General features: G+C 33.0%; 1 protein-coding gene across 2 annotated transcripts in view; it reads left to right on the top strand.

The window, feature by feature from the left end:
* Nucleotides 1-14,795, top strand: part of Nedd4 (E3 ubiquitin-protein ligase Nedd4) — a 523,801-nt gene that overhangs the window by 7,475 nt on the left and 501,531 nt on the right. For both annotated transcript variants that reach the window (XM_090395739.1, XM_090395738.1), the window contains exon 2: nucleotides 1,187-1,263. Coding sequence is in view for 1 of the 2 variants with exons in the window: in XM_090395738.1 (XP_090251864.1) it covers nucleotides 1,187-1,263 (77 nt within the window). In the remaining variant the exon portion in view is untranslated. The remainder of the gene's footprint in view (nucleotides 1-1,186; nucleotides 1,264-14,795) is intronic.

The raw sequence follows: 14,795 nt of genomic DNA on the forward strand, positions 1-14,795 counted from the left end.
TAACTGAACATATTCACTTATGTTATTCAGTTTGCTGTAGAACAGTAGGGACTTAAGAGTAGCAGCATCCTGATTTTCAGCCGGTCTCCAGTCTATCTGGCCAATTTGTTGAGAGCTGTGTGCACTAGCCTGTACACTAACTGTGGTACTCTATCATATGCCTTTTTAATATCCACAAATTACTTATTTACAGATATTAAAAAGGTGTGATACAAACTGACTCTTAGTTTGTATCAAACTTTTCATCTGTTGTTGTCACTTTGGTAGGTTGTTTTACCTTAAAACTGTTAGGATAAAACATCCCTTTACTAATTCATGTCAATCATTGTAGAGAAACTTATATCTCCATAATTTAATCATACCTGCAAGATATACAGATGGTCTGTAATTAGAAACAATGATCCTACTACCACTTTTGTGCAGTGGTGATGTGTTTTTCTTCTTCTCCTGAGGATCCTTTGTTGCCAGACAAATAATCACTTCAGGGTTATAGTCATCTTTGTTGTGTGTGTGTGTGTCTGTGTGGTAAAAAAATATGGGGTTATGTCATTCAATCATACAGTCTTATTAACATTTAGCATATTCAGTATGTTATACACTTCTGGATCATTCATTCGCTCTATTCTCATTCCCCAGTATGAATTACTCAAATGGCCTGAGAGAGAGAGAGACTTGACAGCTAAATTGCTCCTTATAACACTTTGCATCATCAGTAAACAGCTGAATAACTGAACATGTTAACTAGTGCTGTTCAGTTGTTTGCTGCAGAACAGTAGTATCCTTAGCCGAAGAGTAGTATCCTTAGCATGCCTCTGATTATCAGCCAGTCTCCAGTCCATCCGCCAATCTGTTATCTAGCTTGTCTCACTAGAGTGTACACTAACTGTGGTAATCTATCATATGCCTTTTTAATATCCACAAATCACTTATTTATGGATATTAAAAAAGTATGATACAAACTGACTTTGTTAGTTCGTATCATACTTTTCATCTGTCGTGATCACTTTGCTGCCATCACTATCTACCAGAGTTCTCCTGTAATTATTGTTTCCTTTGCCACATAGTAGAAGAATTTCCTCTGGTTTCCTTGAATTTGTTGCTAATTTTCTTTCTATTCAAAAATAATATTTTTGAATAGATAGAAACATATTTAATAATATGTTTATAATTCCAATTTTCTCTGTAGGATGAACCAGCTCGGTTGCTACGGCTAAATATTGTTGCTGGCCATAATCTTGCTAAAAAGGATATATTTGGTGCAAGGTAAGTAGAAAGCTGTTAAAGACTATTAGAAACTTTAATATAGTGATAGCGAAAACAAATTTAATACTATGTCACATGTATAGTAATTTCATTATTTACTGACCTACTTGCACAAAGGTTTGAAATAATCTGATGCTATAGTAAGAGATGAGAGGCGGTGGATATGTAATTATACTTCAAATATTATGGCTATGTTAATTTCACAGTATTGTTAATAAAATACTGTTTTTAAATCAATGAAACTGTACTAATGATTATACTTTTTTTTATGAGGAGGGGTCTGTAAATGTGCAATAAACACCTAGAACAAAAATTATATTAAAGCAGCTGATATAACCACAAGAAAGATCATATCTTAAAACCCTTTAACTAACCCCCAATATTTCATCAAATTGTAATAATTTGTTCTTTTTATTTTGGGATATATAAAAAGACCTAATCTTACTTTATACAATATACACGGTATATCATATCTGGAGACTGGTCTTCTACTCTTCTTTCCTTCTACTCTCTCTCTTGCTTCTTACTCCCCCTTCCCCCAGTGCTATTAGAGCAATTCGAGGGCGAGGGGGTGACTCTTTCCTCTCAAACTGTAGTTTCCACAATTTAGTAAAAAAAGGTAAGCCTAGTTGTCTTAAGGTGGCAGCCCCACCACTAGGATACCTATTGTCATGCTAGTCACTTGACATAGGGAAACACATATTACTTTCAAGTCTCAACGAAATCCAAACTGGACAGAAAACATGGTAAATGACCGCAAACTGAAAAAGGTTAAGAAACTTTGGAAAAAGAAAAACGTGGTGAAATATGCTACATGGAACATTAGAAGCATAGCACATAAAGAAGAAGAATTAGATAAAATTTAAAATGACGAAAATATAGAAATTGCAGTTCTTACAGAAACAAAAAAAGAAACTTAAAGGAACAAAAAAACAGCTAACTACAATATCATATATAGTGGAGTGGACAAACAAATACATGCAAAATCTGGTGTAATGATTTGGATCCGTAAATGAATTAAAGCAAACATAACTCATTATACATACTGGAATGAAAGAATATTAGAAGTACGATTAAAATTATATAAAGAAAATTTAACAGTTGTTGGAGTGTATGTCCCTGAAGAAGGAAAAGAAGAAAATTATTACTTTTACAATGAGTTACAACGAATATATGAAAAATTACTCGCCATATAATTATAGCCAGAGGTCTTAATGCCAGAATAGGAATGAAAAAAATTAACAATAATATACGAAAATTTGGAGAACCAACAATAAAAAAAAACCCGGAAAACTACTCATTGATTATACAATATATAATAATTTAAAAATAATGAATACGTTTTACAAACATAAAAATATACATAAATATACGTGGTGTGAAAAAAAAAAAAAATCAACGATAGACTACTTTATAGCAAATGAAAGAGCAGCAAACCTCTTCTTAGACGTTAAAGTTAGAAGAGGGCTAGAAATTGACACAGATCACTATTTATACTGGCAAAACTAAGATTTCCACCAAACTGGCTACAAAATATACAAAAAAATAAACAAACTAGAGAAACAAAATCTAATTACAAAGTAAGACTACTAAATGATTCAAGTATAAGAAATTTATACCAACAGAGGATTAATTACTACTTAAAAAAAATACAAGAAAATGAAGACATGGAGAAAGAATGGAATAATATAAAAGAAATTATCGCATCAGCAGCATACGAAAGTCTAGGAACACACAAAAAAAATCATAAAAATAAAAAATTACATATATGGGACAATGAAATAAAAACAATAATTGAAAATAAAAAGCTGGCTTTTAAAAGATGGTTAAGTAGCAAAAAACAAGAAGATGAAATTGAATATAAAAAAGACGAGCAATAGCCAAAAGAGAAACCAGAAAGAGACGCAGAGAAAGCTGAGAAAATTTTGCATCGTTTCTAGAAAATGACATATACAAAATAAGATCCAGTGTGTACAAAATACTGAAACGCATGAATGCAGATATAAATGAAACTGCAAATATAAATTGTGAAATAGATGTAAAAGAATTCTTGGATTACTTTACAGATCTTTGGATGGATAATACCGGCATCAAAAATAATTACACCAGAATCTTACAAAATACCGTAAATGATATGATAACAATGAAAGAATTTAAGGAACAACCTAAATAAAATAAAAAATGACAAATCAGCAGGAGAAGACGGGATAAACTCCAAACTGTATAAATTTGCTGGAAAAAAATTTCACCAAAATTACTAAAATTTTTAAATAAAATGTATACAAATGGACAAATACCAATAGAATGGAATACAAGCATCATCATCATCAAATTCTTTCTATGTACCCTCAAGGGGTGTACAGGATATGACAGTACTTCATGAAAAATTTACATCATTACTAACTTCCTATCTACAATTTTCTTGCAAATCAGTCTGTTACTTGTCAAGTCCAACATTATCAGATCTTATATTTCTATCGTCTAAGGCACTTTGTACCGTATCAATCCACCTATATCTTGGTCTTCCTCTGGGTCGTTTTCCTGCCAACCTGGCAGAGAACACTTGTTTTGCTAATCTTTCCTTTCTATTTATTATTATATATCCCTTAAATAATTCCCATTCTATTTAAGTGACCATACCACCTGAGATTAGCTCTTCTAACGCATTCCTGGATGTTGACAATGTCAAGTTCTTTCCTAATATCCTCGTTTATAATATGATATTGCCATTGATGCCATCTGTTCACGCTTCTAATCTTTCTCAGGACTCTCATATCTGCGGTCTCTAGTCTTTGGTCAAGTGTTTTACTTCTGACCCAGCTCTCAGATCCATAAGTTAAAACTGGTTTGAACACTGTCTTGTATACAGCTAATTTAGTGTTCCGACTAATTTCTCTCTTTCCATATGAAGTTATTCAGTTGATTTCCTACCATACCAGCTTTGTTGATTCTGTTGTCTATTCCATATTTAATTTACCATCTTCAGTAAAAATCGTGCCTAAGTAGTTGAAATGTTTTACTTGTTCCACAGGCTCTCCATTCACAACGCAGTTGACATTTCCGGCGATTTTGCCCATTTTCATTGTCTTTGTCTTTTTATTGCTGACCTTCATACCATATCTATTACAACAGTTATTCAATTTTGTCATGGAATTTTGCAGACTTGTAGCGGATTTATTTAGAAGTATAACATTGTCCACATAAAGCAAAGAGATGACATTAACATCTTCAATTTTGATATTATGTTTAATACCACTTGCCTTCATAATGTGATCCGTATAGATAATGAATAACAGAGGGGATAATGTACATCCTTGCTCATACTAGATTTAACATTAAACCATCTTCCTGTACTTTCTTCAGTTCTAACTGCTGACTTACTCAAATAAAGACGAAGTATTGCTTGATATAATGCCCCATTGACACCATATAACCATAGAGTATTGAATAGGTTCTCTCTTGGCACCTTGTCATGTGCCTTTTCCAGATCGACAAAACTTAAATATAGATCTTTGTTATATTCCCATGCTTTCTCAACTATCTGTCGTAAAGTGAAAATCTGATCCTGACAGCCTCTGTTTGGCCTGAATCCAGCTTGTTCTTCACCAAGCTTCTCTTTCACAATCCTTCTCAACCGTTTCTCAAGTATACTTGCATATATCTTACCAGGAACACTCAGTAATGAAATGCCTCTGTAATTCTCACATTTCAGTTTTATTTCCCTTTTTATATATGGGTACTATGAGAGCTCTACTCCAATCGTCGGGAATTCGTCCCTCTGTCCAGGCTTTCTGAACTATGTAGTGCAGCCATTGTGAGACTTTTATGCCCCCATACTTCAGCATTTCTGGTTGAATATCATCTCCTGCTGCCTTTCCACATTTGAAGTCTTGGATGGCAGCTTTTCCTACTTAAAGTATGGATATGTATTCCTGATTGTATGCCTGTTTAGTGTTTTTTACCACTGTTTTATCACTGCTTGGTTTATTTAGCAATTTTTCGAAGTAATTACTCCATACTTCAAGGATATCTTTTCCCTCCCGTTTTCATATCTCCTTTATCATCTCCCTTTTACAATACTCTTTCCTCCATTTCTGAACTTCAACAACCTCCAGAATTTCTTGCCACCTTCTTGATATTTACTTTCTATGTTCTTGCCAAAGTTCTCCCATGGCTTTTGTTTAGCTAGTTTTACAAAGTGTTTAGGTTTCTTATATTTGTCTCTGTATTCTCTAAGAGCACAAGCTGACTTATTTGCCAGGAACTTTTGATATGCTTTCTTCTTTTCCTTCACTGCCTCTTTAACTTCCTGTGTCCACCATGGAGTTCTGATTTTTCTATGCTTGCAGACAACCTCGCCACATGCCTCTCTTGCTGAATCAATCGGTGTTTTCTTCAAGGCTTGCCACTGAATCTCCAAGGTTTGGTTGCTGTTCTCAAACTCTTTCATTTTTTATTGAATAATGTTTGTGTATTTTAGTCTACAGTTCACATCTGAGAGCTGCTCAACTTTTATTTGCTTTAAAACTTTCTTACATGTTATTCTTTTCAATATGAAATTCAATTTTATCCTGCTCAAGACTAAATAGTGATCACTTCCAATTTCAAATCCTCTGTACACTGGTGTCCTGCACCAAGGAGAAAACATCATTATCAAAAATAACATGGTCAATGAGACTTTTCTTATTCCTTGCCTCTTCTCTCCATGTGAATTTGTGCACATTTTTATGTTGGAACATGGTGTTAGTAATAACCAGTCCATGTCCTGAGCAGAAACCCAACAGATATTTGCCATTATTATTAGCTTTGCTCTTTTCTCCAAATTTTCCCAAAATTTTTTTGTATGTCTGACAATCATATCCTACTCTGGTATTTAGATCCACAACAAGGATCAACTTTTTCTTTTTCATTGTGTCAGTTGCTTTCTCTAAAGCATTAAAAAATTTCTCTACTTCTACCTTGTAGAACTTTCTGTGGGACTATAGGCACAAATAAGTCTTATTGTCCAGTTCACCCATTCTCATATTTGCCCACATCACTCCACTTGAGATTGCCTGCCATTCAAGAAGATTAGCTTCGTGTTTAGTGTTGAATACTATGGCTACTCCTTCTTTTCCTTGATTGTTGTTACCTGAATATAACATTTTGTATTTATTGCTGAGAAAGATCTCACCAGTTTTTGTCTTTTTTTGTTTCAGTCAACCCTATTATGTCGATCTGGTACTTATCTAATTCCTCAGCTACAACTCAGGAATACAAGCATAGTAATACCTATATTTAGAAAAGGGAATAAAACAAAACCTGGTAACTACAGAGGTATTAGTTTATTGAGTACATGCTACAAAATGTGTAGCAGAATACTTAATGAAAAACTAAAAATATACAGTGAAAAAATATTATTAAAATGTCAAAATGGATTTATGGGTCTTTATTTAGGATTTATAGTGTTATGAAAAGGATGCTCTAAAATAGATGCAGTTTTCTGTTTAAAACTACTTATAGAAAAAAAAGAAGAGAATTTGATTTGGAAATTCGTCTTTTGTTTATAGATTATGAAAAAGCATTTGACAAAGTAAAAAGATATATACTGTTTGATATATTACAAAGAATAAATATACCTAATATTTTACTACATGCAATATTGAATATATATAAAGATAATGAAATAAAAATAAATGAAAAGTTGTCTGAAAAACAATCTATAAATCAAGGAGTGAGACAGGGTTGCCCTCTGTCTCCAACGCTTTTCAATATTTACATTAATGAAATATTAATTACAGTGGAAAACCTTAAACAATCGAGGTATAGAAATTTCCTGGAATAACAAAATAAATACGCTATTATTTGCAGATGATCAGGTAATAATATCAGATAAGGAAGATTATAGTAGAATAGTTTGGAATGAAAATTTCCATAGATAAAACTGAAACAATGGCATTTTGTGGCAGTTAGAAGCAAAATAGTTATTAATAATAAGATAATAGAACAGATACATACTTTCAGTTATCTTGGATGTGAAATATCATATGAAGGAGAAAAAGATATAAAATTAATCATCATCATCATCATCATCAAATTCCTGCCATGTACCCTCAAGGGGTGTACAGGATATGACAGTACTACATGAAAAAAATTACATCACTATTAATTTCCTATCTACAGTTTTCCTCCAAATCAGTCTGTTACTTGTCAACACTCCAACATTATCAGATCTTATATTTCTATCGTCTAAAGCACTTTGTACCTTATCAATCCACCTATATCTTGGTCTTCCTCTGGGTCGTTTTGCTGCCAACCTGGCAGAGAACACTTGTTTTGCTAATCTTTCTTCGCCCATTCTGTTTAAGTGACCATACCACCTGAGATTAGCTCTGCTAACGCATTCCTGAATGCTGACAATGTCAAGTTCTTTCCTAATATCCTCATTTTTAATATGATATTGCCATTGATGCCATCTGTTCATGCCTATAATCTTTCTCAGGACTCTCATATCTGAAGTCTCTAGCCTTTGGTCAAGTGTTTTACTTCTGACCAAGCTCTCAGATCCATAAGTTAAAACTGGTTTGAACACTGTCTTGTATACAGCTAATTTAGTGTTCCGACTAATTTCTCTCTTATTCCATATGAATTTATTCTGTTGACTTCCCACCATACTAGCTTTGCTGATTCTGTTGTCTATTTCTATATTTAATTTACCATCTTCAGTAAAAATCGTGCCTAAATAGCTGAAATGTTTTACCTGTTCCACAGGTTCTCCATTCACAACACAATTGACATTTTCGATGATTCTGCCTATTTTCATTGTCTTTGTCTTTTTATTGCTGGCCTTCATACCATATCTATTACAACAGCTATTCAATTTAGTCAGAGAATCTTGCAGACTTGTAGCAGATTTATTTAGAAGTATAACATCATCCGCATAAAGCAAAGAGCTGACATTAACATCTCCAATTTTGATATCATGTTTAATACCACTTTCCTTCATAATGTGATCCATATAGATAATGAATAACAGAGGGGATAATGTACATCCTTGTCTCACACCAGATTTAACATTAAACCATCTTCCTGTACTTCCTTCAATTCTAACTGCTGACTTACAACACAAATAAAGACTAAGTATTGCTTGATATAATGCCCCATTGACACCATATAACTGCAGCGTATTGAATAGCTTCTCTCTTGGCACCTTGTCATATGCCTTTTCCAGATCGACAAAACTTAAATACAGATCTTTGTTATATTCCCATGCTTTCTCGACTATTTGTCGTAAAGTGAAGATCTGATCCTGACAGCCTCTATTTGGCCTGAATCCAGCTTGTTCTTCACCATGCTTTTCTTCCACAATTCTTCTCAACCGTTTCTCAAGTATACTTGCATAGATCTTGCCAGGAACACTCAGTAGGGAAATTCCTCTGTAATTCTCACATGCAGTTTTATTTCCCTTTTTATATATGGGTACTATGAGAGCTCTACTCCAATCATTGGGAATTCGTCCCTCTGTCCAGGCTTTCTGAACTATGCAGTGCAGTGCAGCCACTGTAAGACTCTTATACCACCATACTTCAGCATTTCTGGTCGAATATCATCTACCCCTGCTGGCTTTCCACATTTCAAGCCTTTGATGGCTTTTTCTACTACAAGTATGGATATGTATTCCTGACTACATGCCTGGTCAGTGTTTTTTACCACTGTGCTGTCATCACTGCTTGTTTCATTTAGCAGTTTTTCAAAGTAATTACTCCATACTTCAAGGATATCTTTTTCTCCCGTTTTCATGTTACCTTTATCATCTCTAATTCCTTTTATAGCACTCTTTCCTCCATTCTTAAGCTTCTTCAACAACCTCCAGAATATTTTGCCACCTTCTTGATATTTATTTTCTATATTCTTGCCAAAGTCCTCCCATGACTTTTGATTAGCTAGTTTTACACAGTGTTTAGCATTCTTGCATTTGTCTCTATATTCTCTAAGAGCACAAGCTGACTTATTTGCCAGGAACTTTTGATATGCTTTCTTCTTTTCCTTCACTGCCTCTTTAACTTCCTGTGTCCACCATGGAGTTCTGATTTTTCTATGCTTGCAGACAACCTCGCCACATGCCTCTCTTGCTGAATCAATCGGTGTTTTCTTCAAGGCTTGCCACTGAATCTCCAAGGTTTGGTTGCTGTTCTCAAACTCTTTCATTTTTTATTGAATAATGTTTGTGTATTTTAGTCTACAGTTCACATCTGAGAGCTGCTCAACTTTTATTTGCTTTAAAACTTTCTTACATGTTATTCTTTTCAATATGAAATTCAATTTTATCCTGCTCAAGACTAAATAGTGATCACTTCCAATTTCAAATCCTCTGTACACTCTGGTGTCCTGCACCAGGGAGAAAACATCACTATCAACAATAACATAGTCAATGAGACTTTTCTTATTCCTAGCCTCTTCTCTCCATGTGAATTTGTGCACATTTTTATGTTGGAACATGGTGTTAGTAATAACCAGTCCATGTCCTGAGCAGAAATCCAACAGATATTGCCATTATTATTAGCTTTGTTCTTTTCTCCAAATTTTCCCAAAATATTTTTGTATGTCTCACAATCATTTCCTACTCTGCTATTTAGATCCCCAACAAGGACCAACTTTTCATTTTTCATTGTGTCAGTTGCTTTTTCTAAAGCCTCAAAAAATTCCTCCACTTCTACCTTAGTAGAACCTTCTGTGGGACCATAGGCACAAATAAGTCTCATTGTCCAGTTCCCCATTCTCATATTTGCCCACATTACTCCTTGAGACTGACTGCCATTCAAGAAGATTAGCCTCGTATTTTGTGTTGAATACTATGGCTACTCCTTCTTTTCCTTGATTGTCATTGCCTGAATATAACATTTTGTATTTATTGCTCAGAAAGATCTCACCAGTTTTTGTCATTTTTGTTTCAGTCACCCCTATTATGTCGATCTGGTACTTATCTAATTCCTCAGCTAGCTCCATTTCTTTGCCATTCAGGCTTCTTATGTTGATAGTACCGATCTTTAACTCTGGTGATGTTGAGTTGGGGTTTATTTTCAGATTTGTTCCAGTAGCTGACTTTTTGCTGTTCGCCCTGGTTCCCTGGCAAAAACAACGGGGGGCCTTGTTTAACCGGGCGACGCCCCAGCCGGCATGAAATTTTGTCGTGTTGTACCATCATTCTATATTTTGGTTTAACCAATAAGAATTACAATTTGGTCGGCTAAATCCCAAATTGCCATATATATAAAATTAAAAACTTCAAAATTTTTACAAATTATAGGCCTGATAAATAGAACACTCAACCCAAATATAGTACAAAAAGAAACACACTTGAAAATATACAATACTTTAGCAGTGCTCACATTATTATATGGCTGTGAAATTTGGGAAATAATAAAACAAGATAAACAAAGAATAAAAACAAGTGAAATAAGATTTATGAGAAAAACTGCAAAATACACATTATTAGATCAAAAAAAGAAATGAAGACATTTTAAAAGAACTAAAAACAAAATCAATAGAAGAAAAACTAAACAATTATAAACAAAAATGGATTGAACATGTAAACCGAATGGCCAACACCCGACATCCTAAACAAATACTAAAATATAAGCCAATTGGAAAGAGAAGGCAGGTTAGACCTCAAAAAAGGATATTGGATGGATTATGAGACCAGAACAGACCAATGTGGTATATACCCACATTTAGTGTTATGATGATGATATATGTTATGATGATGATAGTGTTATGATGATGATGTAAAATATATTACAGAAGAGGGAAAAGAAGAAGACAGTAATATATTTTATAAAGAATTACAGAATGCCATAGATAAAACAAACAAAACCGACTATTTACTGCTAGCAGGAGATTTAAATGCCAGAATAGGAAACAAAAAATACAAAACAAACATAGGTAAATTTGGCGAAGATACATGTAATCAAAATGGTCACAGATTGCGCGATTTTGTCATTTATAATAATATGAGAATAATGAATTCAATGTTTAAACACAAGGAAATACATAAATATACTTGGTCAGCCAGAGGATACAAATCAGTAATTGACTACGTTATCACAAATTTTAAATTAGCGGAGTTAATTTTAGACGTAAGAGCATATCGAGGCTTTGAATTAAACTCTGATCATTATATGGTATCAGCAAAAATTCGTTTTAAACCAAAGTGGCTAAAAACACATAGAATTGAAAATTCTTACCAGCCAAGCTACAAAATTTCTTCATTACAGGATCCTCAAGTTAGACTACAATATCAAAAATGCACAAACTTAAAAACAGAAACCACACATGAATCAAGTGACATAGAAGATGAATGGGAAAATTTGAAACAAATTCTCACAAAAGCAGCAACAGAAACCTTAGGAATAAAACACAAATGGATTAGAAAAAGAGGACTACGAGACTGGAACAAAAAATAGAAAATATAATAAAAACCAAAAAGGACAGTTACCAGAAATGGCTAAATTCCAAAACAATAGAAGCAGAAATAGAGTATAAAAGAAATAGTGCAATTGCAAAACGAGAAGTAAGGATAAAACATAGAGAAAGATGGAACAATTTCGTAACGGAACTAGAAAAGGATTTATTTAAGCCAAAACCTATAAAGTAATAAAATACATGAATAAAGAAATAAAAGAAAAGATAAAAATACAAACAATAGATTTAGAAAAATGTGTGACCTATTTCCAAAATCTCTGGACAGATGAGAACAATGAATTAAAATTTTATAAGACAAAGAATGACCTAATAGAAAATATCACAATGTTAGAACTGAAAAATATAATAAAGAAGCTGAAAAATAGGAAAATGGCAGGAGAAGACAATATAAATATAGAACTATACAAAAATGCAGGTGAAAAATTTAATGAAAGACCTTTGAAATTTTTTAATATGGTTTGGATGTCCGGAAAAACCCCTAACTCTTGGAAAAAAGCACTGGTCATCCCAATCTATAAAAAAGGAAATAACGACAATTGCAATAATTATAGGGGAATTAGCCTGCTGAATACAGGATATAAAATATATGCAGGAATATTAAAAGAGAAACTAAGCAGCATTGTAGAAAACAAATTACTAGAAGAACAAAATGGCTTCCGAAAAAGCCGATCCTGCATAGATCCAATTTTTACTTTAAAATTATTAATAGAAAAGAGAAGAGAATTTCAAAAAGAAACATGTGGCGTTTATTGATTATGAAAAAGCTTTTGACAAAATTAGTCGACAAAAATTGTTTAAAATATTAACCAATTTAAACATACCAAACCAACTTTTACAATCTATTCAAGAAATATATACAGGAAATAAAATAGCAGTTAAATTAGAACACACCTCAGAATGGAAAGATATATCAAGAGGAGTACCGACAAGGATGTACCTTCTCACCTCTGCTTTTCAATATATATATAAATTGAAAAGGAAATCAATTTATATATATATAAACAATCTGGAAACAGCATAACCCATTTGGTATACAAATGACCCCGCAAATGAAGATAGATACACTACTATTTGCAGATGATCAAATAGTATTAGCTACATCAGAAGATGACTTACAAAGATCATTAAAATCATTAAATGATATCTCAAAGCAATATAATATGACAATATCCAAAGAAAAAACAAAAATAATGGCATTCAAAGGAGAAAACCCAATAAGAAGTAAAATAGTGATAGATAATGAAATACTAGAACAAGTAAACACTTTCAGATACTTGGGATGTGATCTATCATACGAAGAAGAAAAAGACATAGACACTAAAATATCCAACTTTGTCAAAGTAAATGGCATAATAAATAGTATATTTAAGCCATCCCTGGTACAAAAACACACTAGAATCAGACTATATAATGTCTTGTCAAAACCAACTCTACTATGCGGAAGCGAAACATGGGCCATGAAAAGGAAAGATGAAAAACGAATTCAAACAGCAGAAATGAAGTTCCTCAGAAAAACAGATGGATATACCAAGTGGGACCACAAAACAAATGAAGAAATCTTACAATCCCTAAAAATCAAACCAATTAATTACTACATAAGACGGTATAAACAAAAATGGCTAGAACATTTAAATCGAATGGACAACAGCAGACTACCAAAAATATTATACAGATACAAAATAAGTGGAAAAAGAAGAATCGGAAGACCAAGAAAGAGATGTGGTGAGACCGGAACAGGCCACATGGCCTATATTCCATGTTAGGAAGAAGAAGAAGATGATATATAAAAAGGCATAAAATTAATTAATTTTGTCTTTATTAATTAATTTTGTATTATTTATTTATTTATTTTTCAAAGAAAGATATAAAAAAGTGCTACTCAGACTGTCTGCAAGGGGCATATTTGGTTGGCAGCATGACTTATGATACGATATTTATTCCTGTATTGTTCCTACTTTTTTTAATACCCTCAAGAAACTTAATTTTCATTGGTTTTCTTGCAGCAGAATATCTTCAATAATATTTTGTCATCCACACTATTCAGTGTTCCTTTCTTCTCTTTGGAATAAATTATGTGTGAAATGAGAGATGAGTGAGTGAGCAAATGAATGCAATGTAGGAAAGAAAAACAAGTTAACTTGCTGAATGCGAGTTGAAATTTATATCATGTACAGATGAAAAAAAAAAAAAAATTAGTTGTGTGAAAATTTGATGTAGATCTGAAATGTGTATACATATGAAGTAAAAAAAGATTATGATAAACTAATACTTTCATTAGGGCAATACTTTCCAGTTTCCAGTTTTGAAATTTATTGTGGAGAAAATTTCAGAATGGGAAATTGGTAGATGCAACTTTCTTTGTGTGTGTGTGCACCTGTAGTCTCATTGAAGGATGCCAAAAATGAAGAAGTATTCATTTTATCATTAGAGAGGGCAAATAACAAAAAGAGTTTGTTCCTTAGTGATCTAGACCAGGAGTCGGCAATGCAGCACCTGCGAGCGTCATGGTGCCCACAGTGAATTTTTAGTGCATCCTCAGAAAAATTATTGTAAACTGCTTTATTTGTGCCTATTAAGACGAGAGACCACTGATCATAAGTAGTTTGAGTTGTTGTCATCTAGTTATCAATGCGACCGCTCTCACTACCCTTCACACCACTTCTAAACCTTGTTAGAACCCTTTGTTTTTTAGTATGTGTGTTTGTTGAATCACTCCTGCTCTCAGTTCATATATAAAATACTTCGTTTACAAAGATTTTTTAACACTTTAACACGTGAAAGGAAGAGAATGTACTATTTTAATGACGATTTGGAGGAAGAGTATTGCTTTATCAATCTTAATGGCAAATGTATTTCTTTATTGTGCAATAATAGTGTGGCTATTTCTAAAAAAAGTAATATAGAAAGACATTTCAAAACCATTCATGCCAATTTAATTTTGACAATTTTAATTATGACTTTGAGTTAGAATTTTCCTAAATCCGTTTAACTTTGCTGAAGATGATATACCTGCTAATTCCAATTTCTTCAAGCTAAGTAATACAGAAGACTTGGAAATGGAAATAATTAAT

The sequence above is a fragment of the Typopeltis vanoorti genome, chromosome 7, assembly GCF_054136105.1.
Source record: "Typopeltis vanoorti isolate ZY-2024b chromosome 7, IOZ_Tvanoo_1.0, whole genome shotgun sequence".
Lineage (NCBI taxonomy): Eukaryota > Metazoa > Arthropoda > Arachnida > Uropygi > Thelyphonidae > Typopeltis > Typopeltis vanoorti.